Raw genomic sequence first — 23,664 nt, 5'->3', positions numbered from 1 at the left:
CTCTCCCGTGCTCCTGGAGCTGTTTCCCAAGCTCAGCTGGACCCCGAGCAGTTCCTGCCTGCCAGGAATTCTCCCACACCCTCGGAGGGAGGGAGGGCGAGAGGGTTGCACAAGGCTGGTGACAGAGGAGGAGGTTGCTCTGGCCTCTAGGCTGAGCCCGTGCCTATCTCCCCTGTTGCTGAGACTGGGAAACTGGAATGGGAACTGGGACAGGGAGCCATCCCACCCACAGTGTGCCTCTCCCTGTGGCACTCTTTCCCAAAGACAGATGTTTCCCAAATCTTATTTTCAGGTTCTGAAATCTCACTGCAAGCAGGGAGCAGAGCACAGCAGTCCCCTCATGCTTTGGGACCACGGAGGTGATGAGGAGGAGCTCCAGCTTGCCCAGGGATGCTCTCACTCCAATGTTTCTCCTGAAAAAAACCCAGGATATTAGCACAAACTATGTGAATTAGGGACAAGTGCAGCTCTGACTGAGCAGTGCTGTGGGAGCAAACAGAGAAATTATGATTTTTTCCTACCTGTTCACAGAAACTCTCCAGACAAGTGCAGGCTCAGGCCAGAGAAGGGAAAGACCTCAGGGTTCAGCTGTCTGTGGCCACACTGAGCAGAAATGTCATGAGCTGGCTGAGACCTGGTGCAGTTGAAGCACAATCCAGGTGGCAGGAAAGTGATACAGGGACAGGACACAGTGATGTTCCAACAAGGATGTTGTTGCTGCTTCAAACTGTCATTTGTGAGCTGTAAACCAAAAGTGGTGACATTTGAGGATCCTGCACACAGAGACCTGCCTGTTTGCTTGAATGTGTTGTAATCCTGGACTGAAGTGCTCTTTGGTGCTCCTGGGGTCCCTGGAAATGCCATCCCAGCAGATGCAGCATTCTTTAATGCTAATCAGGGGTGCACCTTGGGGCTTGAGGCACCTGGAGTCCATTTCTCTCCTGTTTGGGCTCCTTGGGACAGGTGTTTTCTCTGTGGCCTCTCTGGGTGCTGGTTCCTTTACATGGGATCCAGAACCGCTTGGCAGTGCCAAGCAGGAATTGCCATTGTGGTTGTTTCTGGTGTTACTGCTTGGTCTGGCTGAGCTGGGGGACACTGTAAAATCAGGAATTAATTTTTACCAAGTCTTGCAAACAGCCTGGGGGGCATTTGATGGTGACAACTCCATGTGCATGTGAGGTGGAGACAGTGCCCTAAGGCAGCCCTGACTCCCCAGATCCCACCCCAGGTACATCCCTAGGGTTGTAGCCAGAGCCATTCCCACACTCTCTTTCCAAGGCAGTGGATGTGATGCTGGGTTGTCTGGGAGCAGCTGGGCCCTGGCTCTGTGCAGGGTGGGGATGGATCAATACCTGCCCTGCTTGGCTCAGCTTCCCTATCGAGAAGATCAGGCAGGGATCTTCAAGGTGCCTCCAGATCTGCTCTGAGATAGGGGCTGCCTGTTGTTTCATGGTTACACGGCAGAGGGATGCCAGAATCCACAGCTAATTACTGCAGGGCAGAGCTAATTACTGCAGGGCAGAGAGGCAGCGGCTGCACAGGAGCTGGCGTGTGCCCAGGGGATCAGGAAGGCCAATGGCACCTGGCTTGGATCAGGAGTGGTCAGCAGGCCCAGGGCAGTGACTGTCCCCTGTGCTGGCACTGCTGAGACTCCTCAGGGCCTGGGGTCAGTTTGGGACCCTAGCCCCAAGGAGGACATTGAGGGGCAGGAGCGTGTCCAGAGAAGGGAATGGAGCTGGGGAAGGATCTGGAGCACCCAGAAGGGCTGGGAGGGGGGAGCCAGGGGGGCTCAGCCTGGAGAAAAGGAGGCTCAGGGGGGCCCTTGTGGCTCTGCACAACTCCCTGACAGGAGGGGACAGCCGGGGAGGTCGGGCTCTGCTCCCAGGGAACAGGGACAGGAGGAGAGGGCTAGGCCAGGGGATGTTTAGATTGGATATTGGAAGAAATTCCTTCACAGGAAGGGCAGCCAGGCACTGGCACAGCTGCCAGGGCAGTGCTGGAGTCCCCGGCCCCGGAGATGCTCAAAAGCAGCGTGGATGTGACACTTGGGGACAGGGCCTGGTGGTGACTGTGTTGTTGCTGGGTTAATGGTTGGACTCAACAGCTCCTGTTTCGGCCCTTCTGCCAAGTGCCTGGAGGGACCCTGGTACCACCCAAACCCTTGGGGCGCCTCCAACTCGTCGCGAGTCGCAAAAAGCCGCCTGGAGGTCGCACCTCCCGCACTGGCAGCGCCGGGTCGGGAGCAGCCGCCTTATCCCAGAGCAGGAGCCCGTGCCCGGGGTCAGCTCGGGGCCCAGCCGTGCTCAGAGCCGCTCCTGCACGGGGGTTGCTCTGCTGCCCCCGCCCCAGCCCGGGGTCCCCCCGGACCCTCCGGGCTCCCCCACGCCCCGGGACCCCCCCATGGCCGTGCCGGTGCTGCCCCCTGCGGGTAACGGGGCTGCGGTGCAGCCGGAGAGCGGGAAAAGGGAGTTGGGGAGCGGGGAAAGGGGGTTGGGGTATGGGGAAAGGGGGATTGGGGTATGGGAAAGGGGGATTGGGGTACGGGGAAAGGGGAATTGGGGTATGGGAAAGGGGGATTGGGGTATGGGAAAGGGGGTTGGGGTATGGGAAAGGGGGATTGGGGTATGGGGAAAGGGGGTTGGGGTATGGGAAAGGGGGTTGGGGTATGGGAAAGAGGATTGGGGTACGGGGAAAGGGGGTTGGGGTATGGGAAAGGGGGATTGGGGTATGGGAAAGGGGGATTGGGGTATGGGGAAAGGGGGATTGGGGTATGGGAAAGGGGATTGGGGTATGGGGAAAGGGGGTTGGGGTATGGGAAAGGGGGATTGGGGTATGGGAAAGGGGGTTGGGGTATGGGAAAGGGGGATTGGGGTATGGGGAAAGGGGGATTGGGGTATGGGAAAGGGGATTGGGGTATGGGGAAAGGGGGTTGGGGTATGGGAAAGGGGGATTGGGGTATGGGGAAAGGGGGATTGGGGTATGGGGAAAGGGGGTTGGGGTATGGGAAAGGGGGATTGGGGTATGGGAAAGGGGGTTGGGGTATGGGAAAGGGGGTTGGGGTATGGGAAAGGGGGATTGGGGTATGGGGAAAGGGGGATTGGGGTATGGGAAAGGGGATTGGGGTATGGGGAAAGGGGGTTGGGGTATGGGAAAGGGGGATTGGGGTATGGGGAAAGGGGGATTGGGGTATGGGGAAAGGGGGTTGGGGTATGGGAAAGGGGGATTGGGGTATAGGGAAAGGGGGTTGGGGTATGGGAAAGGGGGTTGGGGTATGGGAAAGGGGGTTGGGGTATGGGAAAGAGGATTGGGGTACGGGGAAAGGGGGTTGGGGTATGGGAAAGGGGGATTGGGGTATGGGAAAGGGGGATTGGGGTACGGGGAAAGGGGAATTGGGGTATGGGAAAGGGGGATTGGGGTATGGGGAAAGGGGATTGGGGTATGGGGAAAGGGGGTTGGGGTACAGGGAAAGGGGATTGAGGTATGGGGAAAGGGGGATTGGGGTATGGGAAAGGGGGATTGGGGTATGGGAAAGGGGATTGGGGTATGGGGAAAGGGGGATTGGGGTATGGGAAAGGGGGTTGGGGTATGGGAGAGGGGGTTGGGGTATGGGAAAGGGGGTTGGGGTATGGGAAAGGGGGATTGGGGTATGGGGAAAGGGGGTTGGGGTATGGGAAAGGGGGATTGGGGTATGGGGAAAGGGGGTTTGGGTATGGGAAAGGGGGTTGGGGTATGGGAAAGGGGGATTGGGGTATGGGGAAAGGGGGTTGGGGTATGGGAAAGGGAGATTGGGGTATGGGGAAAGGGGGTTGGGGTATGGGGAAAGGGGATTGGGGTATGGGGAAAGGGGATTGGGGTATGGGAAAGGGGGATTGGGGTATGGGAAAGGGGGATTGGGGTATGGGGAAAGGGGGTTGGGGTATGGGAAAGGGGGATTGGGGTATGGGAAAGGGGATTGGGGTATGGGGAAAGGGGGTTGGGGTATGGGAAAGGGGGATTGGGGTATGGGGAAAGGGGGTTGGGGTATGGGAAAGGGGGATTGGGGTATGGGGAAAGGGGGTTTGGGTATGGGAAAGGGGGTTGGGGTATGGGAAAGGGGGATTGGGGTATGGGGAAAGGGGGTTGGGGTATGGGAAAGGGAGATTGGGGTATGGGGAAAGGGGGTTGGGGTATGGGGAAAGGGGACTGGGGTATGGGAAAGGGGGATTGGGGTATGGGAAAGGGGGTTGGGGTATGGGGAAAGGGGGTTGGGGTATGGGAAAGGGGGTTGGGGTATGGGGAAAGGGGATTGGGGTATGGGAAAGGGGGATTGGGGTATGGGGAAAGGGGGATTGGGGTATGGGAAAGGGGATTGGGGTACAGGGAAAGGGGGTTGGGGTATGGGAAAGGGGAATTGGGGTATGGGAAAGGGGATTGGGGTATGGGAAAGGGGAATTGGGGTATGGGAAAGGGGACTGGGGTATGGGAAAGGGGGATTGGGGTATGGGAAAGGGGATTGGGGTATAGGGAAAGGGAGGATTGGGATATGAAAGGAAATGGTGGACTGGGGTACAGGGTGGACAGGGGTGATCAGGGTACAGAGGGTGAGGGGAGAAGGAGTATGGGGGAAAGGGGAATTAGGGTATGGGAAGAGAGGAGGATCAGGAGATGGGGGAAAAGGAGGGTTGGTATACAGGGGAGAGAGGGATTTGGGTATTGGGGGAGGGAGGTTTGGATATAGGGAAGGGGGGATTGGGGTATGTGGGAGAGGGGGACCCATGGTCAGGGGGAGGAGGGGAGATCAGGGTACAGCAGGAGAGGGAAGACCTGGGATATGGTGAGAAAGGGAGAACCTAGGGCAGGGGGAGAGAGTAGATTGAGATCTGGGGGCAGAAGGATGATATGGGGTATGGGGGAACCTGGGATACAGGGAAAAAAGAGGGACCCAGAGTACCCTGAGAATTTTAGATCCTTGATTTCCACCAGAGAAACAAACAAACAAACAAACAAAAATCATGGAGATTGAAACTAAACGATCTTTGAGGTCCCTTCCACTCCAAAACAGTCCAGGATTCTACCAATTTCTTCTAAGAGCTGCCAGGGCCTGCATGAACCTCATTTGCCTCCTCCTTGAGAGTGGTTGGGACGCACAGGGGAACTGTTTTGGGGTTTTTTTTTTGGTATCTCAACAGCTGTCCTGTTGGCTTGTAAATTTTCAGTGAAGTTGATGCCATCCTCCAGCTCTGCAGATCACTGCACATCCATTGCCCATTCCCAAACTGCCCTGAGGGCCTCTGGAGCAAGCTACCTTATCATGGAATCCCAGAATGGTTCGGTTGGAAGTGTTCTTGGAGACCATCCCATTCTAGATTCCACATAATGCTGTGGGCAGGGACACCTTCCACTGTCCCAGGCTGCTCCCAGCCCCAGTGTCCAACCTGGCCTTGGGCACTGCCAGGGATCCAGGGGCAGCCACAGCTGCTCTGGGCACCCTGTGCCAGGGGCTGCCCACCCTCCCAGGGAACAATTCCTAATTCCCAATATCCCATCCAGCCCTGCCCTCTGGCAGTGGATGCCATTCCCTGTGTCCTGTCCCTCCATCCCTTGTCCCCAGTCCCTCTCCAGCTCTCCTGGAGCCCCTTCGGGCCCTGCAAGGGGCTCTCAGGTCTCCCTGGAGCCTTCTCTTCTCCAGGTGAGCACCCCCAGCTCTCCTGGCTGCTGGGGATCTACAGCCACCAGGATATCTGGGGATCCTTGTGGCTGTTTTGAGGCCAGGCCAGCCGTGCTGAGCAGCTCCTTGTGGCACAGCCTGGGCTCCCCGGGGACTCTTGAGGAGGCACCGGGCCAGGAGCAAAGCAGTTAAACACTGTAAAACACAGGCCGGTGATATTGTGTTGTATAACAGACAGATAATACGTTTTTCCCGGCATCTGTGCTCCAGCTTGCCTGAAAAGCTCCAGACCTGAATTTCAACCCGTGTCAGCAGTTCCAGTCCAGCCTCCCAGCGCTGTCACCCGCACTAAATTACCGGCTTGGCGTTAATCTGCCCGAGCGCAGAGAACCGAGATCCCTGCAAATGCATCTCGCAGACATCCCCGGCAAGCCGCAGATTTAAAATCCATTCGGGGCAAGCAGAGCAGGGGTTTTATTGGAAGGCAAACATAAAGCTCAGCTCCCGAGGGAGCGCGGCCCAGGGGAGGGGAGATAAAGCCACCCCTGCCCGGGCGGGGGGGACAGACCATTGTTTGCTACAAAGAACAGGAAACGAGCCTCAAAGGGGACGTGAAAGAACCTTAAAACAAATGCAGATCAGCGAGCGGGGATGGCTCCGAGCGTCTCCTGCCTGAGCTGCCCTGGGCTGCTGCAGCCGGCGGGGGGCTCGGGGCGGGGACCCGGGGACCCCTCGGGTGCTGGGACCTGCCTTTGCCCCCAAGAGTGGAGCTGAGTGGAGCTTGGTAGAGCTGAAAAAGGCCAGAGGATCCTGGGATCACCCGAACCATCCGATTGTGGGCAGGCTCGATGGCTGTAGAACCATCAAATCGAGGAATGGTTTGGGATGGAAAGAGCCTTAAAGCTCATCCAGTGCCACCCCTGCCGTGGGCAGGGACACCTCCCACTGTTCTAGGCTGCTCCAAGCCCTGGACAACCCTGTCCAGCCTGGCTTTGACCTTATGGTTAGACTCGATGATCTTAAAGCTCTTTTCCAACCTAAAAATTTCCATGATTCCAAACCACTTCCCTGCATCACCCACGGGACGTGACTGAGCTGGGCAGAATACTCAGAGTTTGTTTTTACTCCAGCCTTGGGCTGCTCTCCCTTCAGAGCCCCCAAAACTCATCTCATCCTCTGTGCCCTCTGCCTGACTCCATATAGCCCCAGAACTGGGAGTTTTTGGGAGTTTTAGGGCCAGCACAAGGACTGGGGAGCCACACCCACACAACTGCTGTGTGCCTCACTGGCCTTGAGCTCTCTGCCTGGAGAAACAGGGCTGTGTTCAGTGAGAGAAGTCACAGAGGTGCCTAAAAGGCATTAAAGCAAATTTTTCTACCCAGAGATACCCCTTATCTGCTCTGAAAAAGTGTGGGTTTGGTCCCTCTGGAGTTGCGCTCCTCTGCTGAACATTCTGCTCCTCCCACTGAGAGCAGGCTGGCGTTTGAGCCAAGTGGCAGAAATGACCCACAGTGGCCCACAAAGCCATTTCCTGCCATACAAGGCAGGCTGGTGGCCCTCTGCCAGAGGGGACAATGAGGGACGATGGGGCCTGGCCTGTCAGCCCTCGTGTTCCTGTTTACTCCTGAGCCTTGGTTGCGGATCAGAGAGATTTCTCTGGCTCCTTTTCCAGCAATTTCGAATGCAGCGGCAGGCAGCAGTGCCCAAATCCTGCAAGAATCCTCCTCCTGTGCGGGGTCCCTGGCACTGGTGGCCCTGTTTCATGAGGGGGGACGTTCCCCAGCCCTGCAGGGGTCCCTGTCAACCCCTGGAAGGACGGCAGGGCCTGAGGCCACCTCCTGGGCTGTGGGCAGTGACCGCCCTGCTGGCCCTGTCCTGGCCCCTGTGACGCCAGCAGCATTCCAGGCTCTGGAGCTGGAGGCTGCCAGGATGAGCCCAGGGCTCTGTGTGCTCCTGTCACACAAGGGAAAGGAAAAACATCACCCAGCCCTGCAGCGACGGGGAGTTCCCGCTGTTATCTCGTCCTTCCTTCAGCCCAGAGCCCGACCAACACCCTGCCTTTATCAGCCTGGCCTGCAGACAGGCATGGCCTGGGAGGGGCTGGGACAGGGGCCGGCCAGGGGGACAGCAATGTGGCACTGGGGACAGAAAAGTGGCACTGGGAACAGGAATGTGGCACTGGGAATGGGAACATGGCACTTGGGATGGGAATGTGGCACTGGAGACAGAAAAGTGGCACTGAAGACAGAAATATAGCCCTGGAGACAAGAACATGGCAGTGGGGACAGCAAAGTGACACTGGGGACAGGAACATGACCCTGAGGATGAGAATGTGGCAGTGGGGACAAGAACACGGTGCTGGGGTCAGGAACATGGCACCAGGGATTGGAACGTGACTCTGGGGATGGGAATGTGGCACTGGGGACAGGAACATGGAATCAGAGAATTGTTGGGGTTGGAAAAGCTCTCATGGGATCATCAAGTCCAACCATTAACCCAGCACTGCCAAGGCCACTACTAATCCAAGTGCAACATCCACACGTTGTTTGACCACCCCCAGAGATGGTGACTCCAGCACTGCCCTGGGCAGCTGTGCCAGTGTCTAACCTCCCTTTCTGTGAAGGAATTTCTCCTGATCTCCAATCTAAACCTCCCCTGGAGCAGCTTGTGGCTGTTTCCTCTTGTCCTGTGCCTTGGACTCAGAGTAAGAGCCCAACCCCTACCTGGCTGCACCCTCAGGAGTCAGGAAGCTGCTAGAGGCACCTGGGGGTGGGAGCATGGAGCTGGAGAAGGGATTGTGGTGCCTGGGGATGGGAACAGTCCTTGGGGACTGGAACACGATGCCTGGAGTTGGGACTGTGGCTCTGGAGACTGGAACACAATGCCTGGGAATGGGAACACAGTGCTTGAGGATGGGAACGTGGCTCTGGAGATGGAACTGTGGTATCTGGGAATGGAAAAGTGGCTCTGGAGAAGGAATCATGGCTCTTGAAGATGGGAAAACAGTGCTGGATATTGGAACACAGTGCCTGGGGATGGGAACATGGTGCTTGAGGACAGGAATGTGGCACTGGAGATAGAAACGTGGTGCCTGGAGATACAAACATGGCCCTTAAGGATGGCAACATGGCTCTGAAGAAGGAAACATGGTGCTGGAGATGGAACCATGGTACCTGGGGGTGAGAATGTGGCTCTGGAGGACGAACCGTGGTGCTTGGAACACAGCACCTGGAGTTGGAAAACTCCAGTTCCTGGAGTTGGAAAAGTGGTTCTGGAGATTGGAACGCAGCGCTGGGGACTGGAACACAGTGCCTGGCAGTGGGAACATGGTGCTTGAGGATGGGAATGTGGAGATGGGACAGTGACTCTGGAGATGGAACTGTGGTACCTGGGCATGGAAAAGTGGCTCTGCAGAAGGAATCATAGATCTCGAGGATGGGAACATGGTGCTGGAGACTGGAACACAGCTCCTGGGGATGGGAATGTGGCTCTAGAGATGGGAACAAGCTGCTGGAGAAAGAACCATGGTACCTGGACACGAGAATGTTATTGTGCAGGAGGAACCGTGGCGCTTGAGGATAGCAACACGGTGCTGGAGACTGCAACACGGCATCTGATGATCGGAATGAGGCGCTGGAGATGGGAACGCGGTGCCTGGGGTTACAAACGTGCCTCCGAGACGTGGCGCCGCCGGCGGGCGCAGAGCTCCGGTCCCGGAGCCGTGCGGTGCCGGGACTCGAACCCGCGTCCCCGGGGCGGTGCCGTGGCGGGGCGGTGCCGGCAGGGGGCGCTGCCGCGCGCGGGAGGTGGTGGGGGGGGCGCGGCGCGCGCGCCTTTGTTGCCGTTGGCGCCTCTTCCTGCGCCGGGCGGCGGCGCGCGCGGGCGGGGGCGGGAGCGCGAGCGCGGCGGCGGCACCGGGGGAGCGGCACCGGGAGCGCAGCGCGGCTCGGGCTCGGCGGGAGCATGGAGATGGAGAAGCGCCTGACGCTGGAGCTGCGCAACAAGAAGCCGAGCGAGGTGCGGCGGAGGCGGCGGGGAGCGGGCGGCACGTGCTGCGGGGGGAAGGGGTGGCGGTGGGAGAGCGGCCCGCGGAGGGGGGGAAGGTCCCGCACGGCGGGGACCGGGCGGCTTTCGCGGGGTGGGGAGGGGGCGGTTGCGGCGGGCGCGGCGGCGGGAGCGCTCCCGCCCGGCCCGCAGCCCCGTCATGGCGGCGCGCACGTGCGCGGCGGGGCCCGCCCGCACCGGGGCCGCGCTGGAGGCGGCGGCGGAGGGACCCGACCCGGCCCGGCCCGGCCCGGCCCGCGGCGGGACACGGGGAAGCCCCCGGCGGGCAGGGCCGGGCCGGGCCGGGCCCCTCCGGAGTCAGCGGGCCCGGGCCGGGGCGGCCCCGCGCGGCCATGGCGGCTCGGCCATGTTAGCGGGGCCCGGACGGGCCAGGAGCGGCTCCCGCGGGCTCCTTCGCCCGGGGAACGGGTCCGGGGCTGCGGGGATGAACCTTTAGGTGCCGCTGGGGCCGCCCGTTCTACTCCGCTGGAGGCCCCGGGCCCGGTGCTCCGAGGCCGCCTCGTACCCGGGTCTGCTTTTCCTCCGGCCGTCCCTTCCTGGAGCTCCCTTTTCCCGGGGTCTCCCCGCTCCCTTTTCCTTGGCTCTCCCCATCCCAGGGCCGCCCCGCTGGGCCGTGGCCGGTCCCTCCTGGCCCCGGGGACACTCGGTGTCGTGGCAGCTGCGGGCTGTGGCACCCGAGCACGGGGGCATCGAGTGGCGAGCGGGGCTTTGGGTGGAGATTAAAGCGGCTTCGTGCATGGCGAGGGGATTTGCAGGGCCAGGGCGGCTGAGCAGGAGGAGCTGCGAGTGCTTGGTCCCCGTGGAGTGAGGCCAGGAACTGCAGAGCCAGCGGGGTCAGGACTGGCTGTCCCTGCGTGTCCCGAGTCCTGCTGTAACTGCAGCGCGACCTGGGCCGACAGAAAGGGCCGGGTCTGGGGTAAAGCTGAGCTTGGCTGGGTTAGGCACAGGTCACCCGGAGCTGCCCCTGGATCCCTGGAAGTGTCCAGGACCAGGCTGGACAGGGCTTGGAGCACCCTGGGACAGTGGAAGATGTCCCTGCTAATGGTGGGGGTGGCACTGGATGGGCTTTGAGGTCCCTTCTGACCCAAACCATTCCAGGACTCCACGATAACCTGAGGGAGTTCAGGTTCACCTCTGTGCCCACACAACACAGCAGCAGCCGCCCAGGTCTGGCCTTTGCCACCTTTACATACCAGGGTGACAGTCTCAGTATGGTTGGAACATTTTCTGGCGTGTTGGGAGCAAAACACACTTGGCTTCAAAACTTCTGGCAGAGCCTCAACTCAAGCCCCCAAGCAGCAATGCCGCTTGATGAGTTTGAAGTGATAATTCATTCTGAGCTTGTGCAGTGAAGGTGGAAAAGATGGCACAGCAGCCCCCAGACTCTCCCTCTGAGAAGGCAGAGTGGTTTTAAAACGACTCCCTGATAGTTGGCTGATGTGAGCAGGACAGGTAAAGTGGGAGCGCTGTGAAGGAGGTATTTGGAGAGCGCCACGAACCTTCTGGCCAAGGCTCATTTTTGCATCTTACTGTCAAGAATGTGTGGGGTAAAAGCAGGTTTTGGAAGTGGTTTGTGAGAGCTGGGGCTATGTCTGTGGGCTGGGGGGACAGGTGTTGGGGGGCAGCAGTTCTGTGCTGGTGTTCGGTGGTCCTGGTGGCACAGGGGTGTTGATTTTTTTGTGTGCTGAATTCCTGCCTAGTCCTGAAGGTTCTTGGATGTGGAATCCGTGGGCACAGTGTTTGATGCCATCAGTGGTCTTGTGTGACTCAGCCCGAGGTGTTGAGCTCGTGTGCTGAGCCCTGCCCAGGCATCTGTGTCACCTTGCTGGACACCACAGAGAGGTCAATCCTCTGGGGACAGGTTTTCTGGCACCCCAGTGGTGTGGGGGGGCAAAGTGGGAGAGGACAAACCCAGCTGACCTTGTTTGGCCCCTGGTTAGCAGAGCCTGAAGCGTGACTCTCAAATCTTTATTGATGTCCTGTGTGCATGGAGTGTTGGGATGTGACCTCATGGTTCCAAACCCCTGCGTGCTGCTTCCTGGAGGATGGGGACCTTGGTGGGGACAGCAGGAGTGTGTTGGTGGCTTGTGCTTAGAGGGTGAAACCCCAACTATGGTGAGGGAACTGTCACCAAAAGTTATTTGGCTTTAAGGTCTTAAATTTGAATGGGGAGGAGCTGGAGGCACAGCCACGCTCTGGATGTGCTGGTGATGTCACCTTGAGGCGCTCGGGGCATTGTGGCAGTGTTGTGACAGCTGTGGGTGTCCCTGTGCAGGTGAAGGAGCTGGTCCTGGATAACTGCCGCTCAGAGGATGGCAAGGTGGTCGGTCTCTCCTCAGACTTTGAGAACCTGGAGTTCCTCAGCATGATCAACATCAACCTGCTGTCCGTGTCCAACCTCCCCAAACTCAACAAGCTCCGGAAGGTGAGTCAGGGCTCTGGTCCCATCCCCAGCAGTCCTTGGCCTTGTGCTGCCCCTGGTGGCAGCTGGTTTTCCTGTACTTGCTAGAAAAAGACCTTTGAATTTTGCTCGTTGCTCGCTATCTGAGCAAGTGAGAAGGACTGGTTTTAACGTGCTACAAAACCCTTCTGAGCTCCTCAGGTGTTTGGTGCCTTTCCTCTCTTGCTTTTTTGCTCCTGTGCTGCTGTCAGAAGTTTTATGACACCATAAATATTTTGGATTTTGGAGCACTTACCAGCGTGGGGGTGGCTGCCAGTGGTGTGGTCCTGTGGGAAAGGGGTTTTAAGGGCAAACTTGACCTGCTGCTCTGTGAGCTGAAATTTGGGTGCTTGCTGTAACGCAGTTCTCAGGGCAATTTCCTTCCATGTATCGCGAGCTGAAATGCTTGGTGACCATGTGATATTCCCTCCCTTCAGCTGGAGCTGAGTGATAATAGGATTTCTGGTGGCCTTGAAGTTCTAGCAGAGAAAACTCCCAACCTGACACACTTGAACCTAAGTGGCAACAAGATCAAAGACATCAATACCCTGGAGCCCTTGGTGAGTGGAGGCTGTGCTGGAATCCCAGGGATGGCATTTCCTTTGGGGAATGGGGCTGTGCAGCAGGAATCCAACGTCTTGGTAACTGTTCCAACAGCACTTCGTGGTTCTGATGGGAACAGATTTGATCCCAGTTTGAGGCTGGGCCAGTAGTTAATGGCTCCTCAGTCTGGAAAAGCAGCAGCCAGTTGCTAAAAGAAGCGTGAAATGGGGCTGGATGAGTAAAACTGTGGATGCTCAGTGCCCATCTGAGAAGGGACCAGGAAAGGTTGGAGGCAGTTGGAGGTAGGTGGCACCTGGGGTGTCATGGAATGAGGTAACTGGACACCAGTAATGGCATCTGTCACATCAGCCTGAAGGTTCTGCTGTGACAGCACTGCAGGGTCCCATTCCCACAGTAGTCAGTGAGGCTGGAAAAGGCCTCTGAGGCTCCATCTGAGCTGCCCCAGGAAGGCTCTTGCTGTGAGGGACACCTGAAAGATCTGATGCAGGGCATTTGTCTCATTGGCACTTTTGTGCATCCATTCCCTCCAGAAGGAATTTGGGATTGTTTTGCTCCTCCTTTGCTTGGCGTGGTGCCCGGTGTGATGGCCTGAGCTGGGCTGTGCCAAGGGCACCCAGGCTGCAGCTCTCCCTGAGCTCTTCCTGAGCTCTGCCTGATATTTTGAGCAGGATGAGTCCAGCTGAGCTGCTCCTGAGCTTGCTGGGCCTCTTCAGAGGAAAGAAAGATTTGCAAATGCACAGAGATTGTTCTAGAAAGGGAAGCCGGGGCAGAGGAGCTGGACAGAAATTTTCTGTGCCCATAATGAGCAGGAGCAGTGGCTCCATTTGAGCAGTGTGTGGGGCAGAACCACTTCTGTGCTGGACCTGGGGAATGCCCCAGCCACCCTGCCTTGGCTGCCTGATCTTCAGACTGTGCTGTAAATAATCTTAACAAATTGATTTTTGCAGAAAAAGTTGCCAAACCTCCACAGTCTGGACCTGTTCAACTGCGAGGTGACGATGCTCATCAACTACCGGGAGAGCGTGTTCGCCCTCCTGCCCCAGCTCACCTACCTGGATGGCTTTGATGCTGATGAGCAGGAAGCCCCTGACTCAGACCCCGAAGCAGACGGGGATGCACTGGAAGATGACTATGAGAATGGGGAAGGTGAGAATTTTTTCTCCTCCTGGGTTTTCCTGCTGGGCAACTATCCCATTTCCACTTCTGGGTGGGCTCCACAAATGGGGATTGGCTCTGGAGTAGGGGCTGTGTGGGTACACCCACCCCCTTCTCCAGAGAGCTGGGAGGGAGTGGGACTTGCTGGGGGGGGGTGACAGGGCTTGGTGCTGTCCCTCCTCATCCTCTGTGAGCCCTGCCAGCTGCTCACACAGCACTGAGGGGTGAGGGGTGGCTGGATTTGGGAACTGGGGCACTTCCCTCCCTCCCCCTTTGGGTAGAAGGTGAGGAAGAGGAGGATGTTGAGGAGGAAGACGATTTGGATGAAGAAGTCATTGATGATGAAGAAGATGAAGATGATGATCTGGAAGGTGAAGAGGAGGAGGATGGAGTAGATGATGAGGTGAGGCTGTCACTGGTTCAGCACTAGGTCATGTGTTTGTCCCTTGTCTGGTGACCCAGGTGTCACAGGAGCCTCTCTGGGGGCAGATCTCAGGAGTTTGCCAAACCGCTCTGGCTTTTTCCGAGCACTCTGGGCTCCTGAGAGTCAAAAATTCCAAAGAGTTTTCCAGTTCAGTTTTGACCTGGCACTTCCCATGGCTCTCAGTGATGGATCCATGCAGCCCCATCCCGTGGGGATGTGAGGAGCTCTTGGAGAGCCAGCAGCTTCTCCTGCCACCCTGAGGCTTCAGTGGGGTGGGAGAGGGGAAGGAAGACTGGGATTACTGCTCATGGATTTGTGGTTCTTGGAACAAAGGCTCTTGTTTTCACTCCAGGAGGAAGAAGAGGAGGAAGATGGTGAGGAGGATGAAGAAGATGAAGCTGAGGAGGGTGAGTTGAGGCCTAACAATCCAATTTCTTGCAGAGCTCCCTCGACAGTCAAATATTTGGTGTTTTTGGTGCTTCCTCAGCCTCAGTGCAGGGCTGTTGTTGCTGCAGCTTTTCTGCCCAAGCTGGTGCTGAGCAGTGTCATCATCAAGGGTCATCACACAGGGAGGGAAAGTAATTTCAGGACCTCCAGATTCCAACCATGCTGGGTAATGCTGGGAAATGTGAGGTCAGTTGCTTAGGAAAGCAATTCTGGGAACTGATGGGCCATGCAGGAGCAGGGCTTCTGTCACAGGAGTGAGTGAGGGAATCTCTTGGGGGAACATTCCCCTCTTACCAGCTTTGACCTGAGCTGGGGCCCGGCTCCTCTGGTTGTAACAAACATAAACACCCAGATGAAAGTTGACAGAATATTGTGGCTGGTGTGAATTCAAACAATCTTGGATGAATCACTGAATTGTTAAGGTTAGCAAATCCTTCTATTACTGAGTCCAACACCACCATGTTCCCCACTTAAACCATGTCCCCAGCTGCCACACCCACTCTTTTTTGTGCAGTTCCAGGGATGGTGATTTCACCACTGCCCTGGGCCACCTCTGCCAGTGCCTGATCACCTTCTCCAGTATCCCATCTGAACCTCACCTGGAGCAGCCTGAGGCCATTCCCTCTCCTCCTGTCCCTGTTCCCTGGAGCACAGCCCGACCCCCCCGGCTGTCCCCTCCTGTCAGGGAGTTGTGCAGAGCCACAAGGGCCCCCCTGAGCCTCCTTTTCTCCAGGCTGAGCCCCTTTCCCAGCTCCCTCAGCTCCTCCTGGGGCTCCAGCTCCATTCCTTTCCCTGGACATGCTCCACCCCCTCAGTATCCTTCTTGTCAGGAGAGGCCCAATATTGAGCCAGGATTTGAGGCCTCAGCACAGGGGACAGCCATGAGCTTGGTCAGGAGTGCCTGAATTCTGCAGATGCTGTGTTTTTGAGGGTACTCAACAAAACAAAACAACAACCCAAAATAGATCCCATTTTCAGATCTTACACAGGATGCTTGCTCAGAGGGCAGAGAGAGCTGTTGGTGTCTCATGTCAGCCCAAGTTTTTCCATGAGGAGCAGGGCAGGGTGGATCTGCTCCCAAATGGAGCCAGTCTGTCCCGTGCTTGCTCCACAGCTCAGCTGCTGTTCCCTGGGCTGGCTGGAAGAGTGAATCCCCCCTCTCTTTGCAGACCATCCGTGTGGGGAGAAGAGAAAACGAAGTCTAGAGGATGAAGGAGAGGAAGATGCAGAGGACGAAGAGGATGATGAGGATGACTGATCCCAGCGAGCCAATCAGTTTTACAGACTCTGTGCTTGTCTTAACCTCCCCGTTGTGTCTGTGTGAGACTGTAAATCCCTGTCTCCCACTCCTCCTCCTCCCCCTTTGTATGGCTGCAGCATCCACAATATATTTTTTTAAGATTTAGAATACTGTAGGCATTCAGGGAAATCCTCCATACAAGGCTCACTTTTTTCTCACAAGTATCTCATGACCAAAGGCTTTTCTCCGTTCGGTGGTTTGTGCAGCAGCTTGCAAAAAAAAAAAAAAAAAAAAAAAAGGAAAAAATCAAAAAAGAAAAAAGAGAAAAAAAAAATCTCCTTAGGGTATCTGTGTGTCCGAAATGAGCTGTGCCACACTGGACCCAGAGCTCCAGCTCACACCCTGCCAGCACAGAAAGCCTTTGCCACCCTCGTGCCCTCAGCCCAGGGCTGAAGAAGCTTTTTGAGCCATCTCGGGTGCAAAATCTGGTTCATCTCTGTGGACTCAGAATGATCCGTGAGGGTGTCTCAGATCTGAAATCATGGTGATGTGATCTCTGGACATGCTTGAAGATGCTTCAGTGCTGGGGAGGGGGGGGTGCCTGGAGTTTTGGGGGGAGAGAGGGAGGGGCTGCTTGCATGACCTGGTACCTCTGCCGATGCACCTTGCAGTAGCCCTGCACTTGCTTTCCTATTAGTTTTATAAACTGGAAGGAACATTTTCCCCATTGGCCATCTAAGAACCATCCCTTGGGCCGTCCCAAGTGAGGGCGGGGGCTGGTGGCCATGTCAGCTGTGGGGAGGCTCCCGGTGCCCTGCAGCAGCTTTGGGAAGGGATAGGGAATGCAGGTGAGGGGATACTGCTCTTCATCCACCTCCATTTCGCACTGTACAGCCCTGTGCAGCCACGATCACTGTGATGCTCCTGCAGCCCCTGTTAGCCTGTAAATTCTCAGGGTCCTTCTGCCAGCCGGTGCCACCTCTGCACAGGCCCCCGGTGCCAGCCTGGCCTGGGCATCCTCCTCTTCCTCCTCCTGTCTTCCCAGAACAGAACTCCAGCTCCTCCTTCGTGTCCCTGCTCTGGAGGTGCCACTGAGGCGGCTGGAGGGGAGGATTTGGGGAACCCAGCCAGGTGCAGCATTCCCAATCCCATTCCCACCTTCCCCTCAATCCCAGAGGCGTCCGGGCAGCGCATCCCTTGGGAGGGTGGGATGGGTGGGGTGGGGACAGCGCTGTGCTGCTGCCCGGGGGTGCAGACAAGCACTGGCACTTTGTGGCATTCCCGCTGTGTGCTCCGGGTGCTCCGAGGGCCCCCGGGGCCGAGGCTCCAGCCCTCCCCTCCGGGGGGGGGTGTGCGGGGTGTTTTGCAGCACATCCCCGTTCCTGTCGCTTCGTTCTCGCTGGTGTCTCTTGCATTGTACAGTCGCTGTGACCATTCGGAGATGAACTAATCCTGTAAAATGCAAACTGAGTAACTTATAAAGGTTTAAGGAATTTAAAAAAAAAAAAAAGTCAGAGCAGCAGTTACTTCTAATTTTCCCCCTGCATTTTTAGCAGATTGTATGGATTTTATATTAGCCTAGTAACTGTCAGGTTTTAATTGGTCAGACTAGTCCCAGAAATAAGGATCTACAGCCCTTTTGTATCTTTTGTTACAAAATTTGGATAAAACTTTAATAAAGACTTCCGTTTTTAAAAATCTATTGCAATGGAGCTTGTCTTGGCTGCCTCTGCCTCAGGAACAACCAAGAATGCTCAGTGGGGCTTTGGGGCAGGTTTGGGTTTCTCCTGGGAGCAAGGAGTGTCCCCTGTCCCCAGGAGGGCTGGGTCTGGCTCAGCCTGGGCTGGTGGGCACAGAGTGGGGGCTGTGCTGTGGGGTGGGGTCCCAGCACGATGGGGTCTGCAGGACCCCCCATGGGCCAGTGCTGCCCTTGGAGGGAGCCAGAGCCAGATCCAGGGGCAGGGAGAGCTTGGGGAAGGGTCTCCCTGCTGCCTTTTGGGGTGGGCACCTGCACTGGGGCAGGCAGTTCAGTGGGCAGGGTGGGCTGGGGGCTGTGCCATCTGGGGTTGGGGGCTGAGCTGTGCCCTCCTTTTTGGGCTCAGGGTCCCTCCCCCTGGGGCACTCTGTGATCCTGTGCTGGCTCTGTGATGAGCTGTCACTGTCAGGTTTCAGCAGCTCAGGGACTTCAGGGTGTGCATCCCCCTGCTCAGGGCCTGAGGGGACCAGGCTGGACTGGAGGGGGGCACGGTCCCAGGGGGCCTGCAGGAGAGAGCTGGGGCATCCTGGCATGCTCCTCACCTTGTGCAGGGATGGCAGCAGGAGGAAGGAAGGAAGGGATGCCCACCCCACCCAGGTGGCCACTGCACCTTTCTGAACCCCATCACGGTGTTTGTGGCCCCTCCCGGGGCTCGCAGCAGCACAGCAGGGCGTCCCATCCCATCCCATCCCATCCCATCCCATCCCATCCCATCCCATCCCATCCCATCCCATCCCTCGCTCCCAGCAAGGGCTGGCGTGGGCACCAGCAGGTCCCAGCACGCCTCCCCTCAAACCAGTTTGCAGCAAACTTTTCACCCCGCTGGGTGGGGTGGCACAGTGGGACTGGGGGAGCCCCAGGGAGCTCCCACGGGGGATGCAGGGGGTGCAGCCCCCCCGGCTGGGCACCTGGGCCCCTGCCCCTCCCACTGTCTCTTCTGTGCCATTCCATGCCCTCCTCCTGGCACCTCAGGGCTGGGACAGCCACCGGAGCTGGCCGTGGTTGGGGTCCCACCCTGGTGTGGTTGCTGGGTGCAGCTGGCAGAGGGTGCAGCCCTGCTGCTCAGGAGCCCTGCGTGCTCTGGGGTGTGCTGGCAGGGGCCAGGGGGAGCACGGGGCGCCCCTTCCCCTTCCCCAGACCTTCTGCTTCCACGAACACTTCTGTTCCCCTTCCCCAAACACTTCCCTTTCTCCTTCCCCAAGCCAGCCCCTGGCAGGGCTGGCTCGGGAGCACAGGGTCACACCTCCCTGTGCCCCCACATCCCCCTCCTTTGGTTCTGGGGGTGCTCCTCAATGCCAGCCCTGCTCCCCCTGGCCCCCATGGGGACTGACAGAGCCTCTCCCGGCTGCCACTCCTGTACAATTCCCATTTATTATTCTGAGATCTCATTCCAGAGAAGTCCACTAACTCCTGAGAACCTACCGGGCTCCCCGCAGAGCCCCCGGGGCTGAAGCAACAAAACCTTTAAGGGAGGGAGATACAGCGGTTCCGGGTGCTGGAGAGTTCCCGAAAATAAAATGGAAGGGGAGAAATTCCAGGGGAAACCTTGGCCCCTCTGGCACCCCGCGCTGGGCTGGGGGTGCTCCTGTCCCCAGGGAGTGCTGCGTGTCCCAGCACAGGGGCAGGGGCTGCGCTGTGCCTCCTGCCCGGCTCAGGGGAGGGACGGGGAGGCGCAGGAGAATCCCGTGGGAGCCGAGGGCATCAAAGCTGGGAGTACAGGGAGTTCTCCATCTCTGGCGGCAGCTTGGCGTGGAACGGGGCGAGGCCCACCCCGAAATCTGGAAGGGAGAGGGAAGAAAAATGTCAGCACGTCGGGGGAGGGGGGGAGAACACAGGGACCCCCAGGGAAATCACAGGGGCTGGGGGCACAGGGAGGGCATTGAGAGGGGATCTGAACCCCCCAAGGACATTGCAGGGGTTGGGGGTACAGAGAAGGCAAGCACATGAACCCCTCCAGGGCACAGGAGGGGTTGAGGAGGTGTGGAGAGGACACTGGAAGGGCACAGAGAGCCCAGGGGCACTGCAGAGGATAGGGGCACAGGGAGGGGACACACACCCCAGGGGAATCGTGGGTGACAGGGAGGGCACACAGACCCCTCCAGGACACTGCTGCAGGCTGGGGAAGCACGGACTGGAGCCTGGCCAGTCTGTGCCAGGTCAGAGGGAGCAGGATGTGCCTTATCCCTGCGGCGTAGGGAGCCCATCCCCATGAGCATCCCGGCAGCCGGGGTGTCCCTCCCGTACCCATGTCAGCCTCCAGGCGTCCGGGCGGGGGGTTCTTGCGGTGGTCCTCGGTGTGCACGGTCATCTCCTCGCGGGAGGCGGTGGAGAAGGGGCACTGCGTGCAGCTGTAGCGGCCCCGCGTGTGCTCCCAGACGATGCGGCTGTTGGAGGAGTGCCCTGCAAGGACGGGGGGGGCAGGGAAGCACAGGGATCGCCCGAGATCGCCCGGAGCCGGGTGGTGCCGCGGGGCTATGGGGGCTGGAGTCCCCCCGCTCCGAGCCCCACACGCTCAGGGGTTCCCTTCCCAAGGGAAGAACCCCGAATCTGGGAGCAGGGAGCCAGGCGGTGCCCCCGGCCCCGTAGCAAAGGGCACAGTGAGGTCCAGCCTGGGCTCGGGCCTGGGGGCACTGGGGGCACTGGAGCCCAGGCAGGTGCTGCTCCTGCTCCTCCTCCTGCTGCTGCTTCTGCCCTCGGGGCCAGGATGGGGGGTTTTGGGGGGGTGCAGCCGGCAACCCCCCTGCCTCGGAGCCCACCTGGGCCGCATCCCCTCTCTGCGTGGCTCCCAAAAAGGAGGGAGCCCGCCCACCCCTCTGCTTTCCGGGGAGCACTGCAGTGCCCCTGGGGCCTCTCCCATCCCCTGTGGCCCCCCCCGCCGCCCCCCAAACCCCCCAGTGACAGAAAGCAGCCCCCAACCAGTAGGTGCCAAACTAACCTGGAGTCACTCCTGAGCCAAAGCATGGGAGGAGTGGGCTGACACTCAAACCTGCGGAGGGAATCGAGGGGCAAGACAAGCATTAGGTCTTCCCCTCCCTGGGGGGGGACACGTGGGAGGGCAGGCCTGGCCCGGCCCCCCCGCCTGGCACCCCCAGCACGCCGGGGAGCAGCAGGGCCGGGACAATTTGGAGGTGTTTTTTTTTTTTTGGTGGTCGCCGGTGCTTTGCCCAATCGAACATCAATCACAGAGGGGAAGGCCCGGGTGGGACGGGGCTTTTGGGGAGTGGCCGGGCCGGAGGGGCAGGAGGGGGCCGGGTCCTCGGCTGGGCGGCGGCGGGTCCATCTCGGGAGCTGCTGCTGGTCAAGGCGGGAGCAGAAGAAGGTTTGTCCCGAACGGCTCCGCGCTCTCACCTTGGCTTTTCTTCCAGACGGCGTTGGAGACGCTGGGGGGGCCGTGGCCCGGCAGGAAGGGCCGCAGGCGGTGCTGAGCCGGGGGCTGCGCCAGCCCGTAGGGCGAGGGGGGCACGTAGGACAGGAACGGCCCCGGCACCGAGGACGGGGGTGGCCCCGAGAACCGAGTCAAGGACGAGGGCCCGAAGAGGCCGGGCTCCAGCAGCGGGAAGGGGTGGGGGGCCGGCGACACCAGCGGCAGCGGCTCCAGCGAGCCGGGCAGCTCGGGCAGCGCCGTGGGCAGCGCGGCCGGGGCAGTGTCCGCGCCCGCCGGGGCTTCTTTCTCCAGGGCCCGCAGAGCGCTCGGGAGCTTGGGCAGCCCCTCGGGCGGCTTGGCCGGGGGCTCCTTCTCCGGGGCGGAGGTAGCGGGAAGCAGGACGGGTTTGTCGGGCTTGGGGGGCGGCGCGGGGCCGCTGGCGCTGTCGGAGCAGACGTGCAGGTGCTTGAAGAGGGAGCGGTGCGTGCGGAAGCGCAGCAGGCAGTTCTCACACCTGGGCGGCCGGGAAAGCGCCGTCAGAGGCGATGCTCCCCTGGGCACCGCCCCCAGCCCAAGCCGCTGCCGTGGGGGCTCAGGGATGCCGGGGAGCTGCCAGGTGTCCCCAGAGAGGACGGGACGGGGACAGGGAGCAGCGGGACTCACTTAAAGTAGCGGTTTGGTTTGTAGTGCACCTTCATGTGGGCCATGAGGTCCTGCATGCTGGGGAAGGTCTCGGTGCAGCCCAGGGTGGGGCAGTGGAAGGTTTTGCCTGGGCAGAGGGAATTCAGAGAGAGATTCAGCCCCGGCCCAGTGGGGACAGCCCCACTGCAGGGTCTGCAGCACCTCCCATGCTCCCCTCGCTCCCATCGCCCACCGCCAGCGCTGCTGAGCCCTGCTCTGCCCCCTCCCAGCCAAAAAAAAGGGCACGTGGGGTGTCCTGGCCTTACCCTCGAGGGACTGCGTGGGTCTATAGTGGACCTTCAGGTGGTCCACCAGCTCCTGCATGCTGGGGAAGGCCAGCTTGCACCCGTAGCTCGAGCACTGGTAGTGTTTCCCTGCAAGGACACAGATCCGTCGGCCTCGTCCCTGCCCCGGCTGTCGCTGTCCCCTCCCCGGGGCGGGGCTGGGCTCACCTGGGACAGGTCTCCGCTTCAGCGGCCGCAGCTCCGGGGCCGGGGTCCCTGTGCTCCCCGCCACCGGCATCGGGGCACTGGGCAGGGCTGGGTCACTGCAGCCTGTGGGGAGAGCTTGTGAGGCTCGGCCCTGTCAAACCCCTCTGCCCTCCCCATCCCTCCAAAACAGGGAAATGGGGTCTGGAGGGTCTGGCTGGAAGGAGCTGGGGCTTTCCAGGGTGTGAGAGCTGGGAAGGGCTTTGCTCCAGGAAAAGATGAGGCGGGAAGGGGAAGCCCGATGGTGTCTGGAGCACGCTGGGTGATGCCACCGGCACACCCAGGTGCATCCCGGCACACCTGTGCACATCCCCATGGGGACGGGATTCGGCCAAAGGGACCTCCCGGCCACAGCACCAAAGGCTTCCCCCATGCTCCTGAGGGCACTCACCTGCCCCCTCCGTGCCGAATTTCCCCCGCAGGGAGAAGGTGGCCACAGCCTCGTCCTTCTCCATCTTCATGGCCTGGCTGGAGCTGGGCACGGGGACACGGTGGCTCCTCCCGGCGATGCTGCAGCGGGAGCAGGGGAGGGAGGTCACATCCCAGCCCGGAGCCATAGTGCCTTCCTCCTCCTGCTCCTCCTCTTCCTCTTTTTCCTCCTCTCCTCGGTGTCCCGTGCTCGTGGGACCGACCCTACCGCCCGCAGATCCCAGTTTCACAGAACCCAGAGCTGTCACTGTCCCTTCCCGCCTCTCCCATTCCAGGGTGGTCCCCAAAGCCCCCAGAAGCCCCCAAATATCCTCCCAGGGATCACCAGGATCCTGCTCCTGTCCAGCCCACAGCAACTGAAGCCAAAAATTCCCCCAAATGGCAGGATCCCCTCCAAGGCACAGCCAAAACAGGAATTGCTGGAGCTGCTCCAGCCTCCTGCTCCCAGGACTGGTGGGCTCACTGGGTGATCCCCCCAAAATTCCAAAGGGTTTTCCAGTCAGGAGGAGCAGCAGGTCCCACTGAGTGACTGGGAGCTGATGATGGGCACGTCGGGACAGTTCCTGCCCAAAATTACATTGGCTTGGTGTCACCACACCTTGGCATGAGGCTCTCACATGGATAAGCCAAACTCTAATTCCCAGTGAAAATCATATAGAAAACCCCCTCAGTTTGGGAGATTTCTCTGTAGTGTCTTAGTGTTGGAGTGAGAGAGAAAACTATAATAATAATAGCAATAATAATGCTAATAAATAATAAGCAATGATGAAAATAAGGATAAAATGGATAAAAGGGTAAAATATTTCTATTAATGCTAATAAATGATCATGTTGATATTGAAAATAATGACAATAATAGCAACAATATCAGCACTGGGGTTGTGAAGTGGGCACTCAGCACTGTTTCCCCAAGAGCTCAATAAATCCTTGGGAAATCTCCCTGGAGATCAGCTCTGCTGGCTGGG

At 59.0% G+C, this 23,664-nt stretch overlaps 2 protein-coding genes and 2 long non-coding RNA genes across 11 annotated transcripts; 2 read left to right on the top strand and 2 right to left on the bottom strand.

The window, feature by feature from the left end:
- Positions 1-4: 4 nt before the first annotated feature.
- On the bottom strand, positions 5-9,431 carry LOC134054552 (uncharacterized). Its single transcript, XR_009934048.1, has 3 exons — positions 9,179-9,431; positions 522-741; positions 5-413 (listed from the first exon to the last, which is right to left on the bottom strand). It is a non-coding gene; the product is annotated as an uncharacterized LOC134054552 (long non-coding RNA).
- Positions 1,254-5,216, top strand: LOC134054550 (uncharacterized). The gene is made up of 2 exons (XR_009934047.1): positions 1,254-2,428; positions 4,963-5,216. It is a non-coding gene; the product is annotated as an uncharacterized LOC134054550 (long non-coding RNA).
- A 94-nt stretch (positions 9,432-9,525) lies between the features above and the next one.
- LOC134054549 (acidic leucine-rich nuclear phosphoprotein 32 family member B) lies at positions 9,526-17,682 on the top strand. 8 transcript variants are annotated; one of them, XM_062510415.1, is made up of 7 exons: positions 9,526-9,664; positions 11,988-12,137; positions 12,590-12,712; positions 13,664-13,862; positions 14,165-14,274; positions 14,648-14,702; positions 15,912-17,682. In XM_062510415.1, exons 1-7 carry the CDS (start codon positions 9,611-9,613, stop codon positions 15,998-16,000), a joined length of 780 nt encoding a protein of 259 aa, XP_062366399.1. In that variant the 5' UTR covers positions 9,526-9,610; the 3' UTR covers positions 16,001-17,682. The 8 variants fall into 8 exon arrangements, with proteins under 8 accessions (XP_062366399.1, XP_062366396.1, XP_062366400.1 ...); XM_062510412.1 differs by having other exon boundaries at positions 14,156-14,274; XM_062510416.1 differs by having other exon boundaries at positions 14,153-14,262; positions 14,678-14,702.
- A 1,601-nt stretch (positions 17,683-19,283) lies between these two features.
- On the bottom strand, positions 19,284-22,828 carry ZNF414 (zinc finger protein 414). The gene is made up of 8 exons (XM_062510401.1): positions 22,663-22,828; positions 22,236-22,337; positions 22,050-22,157; positions 21,766-21,871; positions 21,087-21,616; positions 20,674-20,724; positions 19,983-20,138; positions 19,284-19,516 (listed from the first exon to the last, which is right to left on the bottom strand). The coding sequence occupies exons 1-8, from the start codon at positions 22,826-22,828 to the stop codon at positions 19,440-19,442; spliced, it is 1,296 nt and encodes a 431-aa protein (XP_062366385.1). The 3' UTR covers positions 19,284-19,439.
- Positions 22,829-23,664: the final 836 nt, after the last annotated feature.

Source organism: Cinclus cinclus, chromosome 28 (genome assembly GCF_963662255.1).
Source record: "Cinclus cinclus chromosome 28, bCinCin1.1, whole genome shotgun sequence".
NCBI lineage: Eukaryota > Metazoa > Chordata > Aves > Passeriformes > Cinclidae > Cinclus > Cinclus cinclus.
The sequence above is the reverse complement of the archived record's forward strand: the minus strand, read 5'-3'. Positions and strand labels throughout refer to the sequence as shown.

What these genes read in the sequence shown, in the direction of transcription:
- LOC134054549 (XM_062510410.1), top strand. Translation starts at nt 9,611, where the DNA reads ATGGAGATGGAGAAGCGCCTGACGCTGGAGCTGCGCAACAAGAAGCCG. An exon ending in TCAATACCCTGGAGCCCTTG is followed by an intron (nt 12,713 to 13,663) that starts GTGAGTGGAGGC and finishes TGATTTTTGCAG; the next exon opens with AAAAAGTTGCCAAACCTCCA. An exon ending in AGGATGGAGTAGATGATGAG is followed by an intron (nt 14,275 to 14,647) that starts GTGAGGCTGTCA and finishes TTTTCACTCCAG; the next exon opens with GAGGAAGAAGAGGAGGAAGA.
- ZNF414 (XM_062510401.1), bottom strand. Translation starts at nt 22,828, where the DNA reads ATGGCTCCGGGCTGGGATGTGACCTCCCTCCCCTGCTCCCGCTGCAGC. An exon ending in GAAGCGGAGACCTGTCCCAG is followed by an intron (nt 22,158 to 22,235) that starts GTGAGCCCAGCC and finishes GTGTCCTTGCAG; the next exon opens with GGAAACACTACCAGTGCTCG. An exon ending in CGTCTGGAAGAAAAGCCAAG is followed by an intron (nt 20,725 to 21,086) that starts GTGAGAGCGCGG and finishes TTCCCTCCGCAG; the next exon opens with GTTTGAGTGTCAGCCCACTC.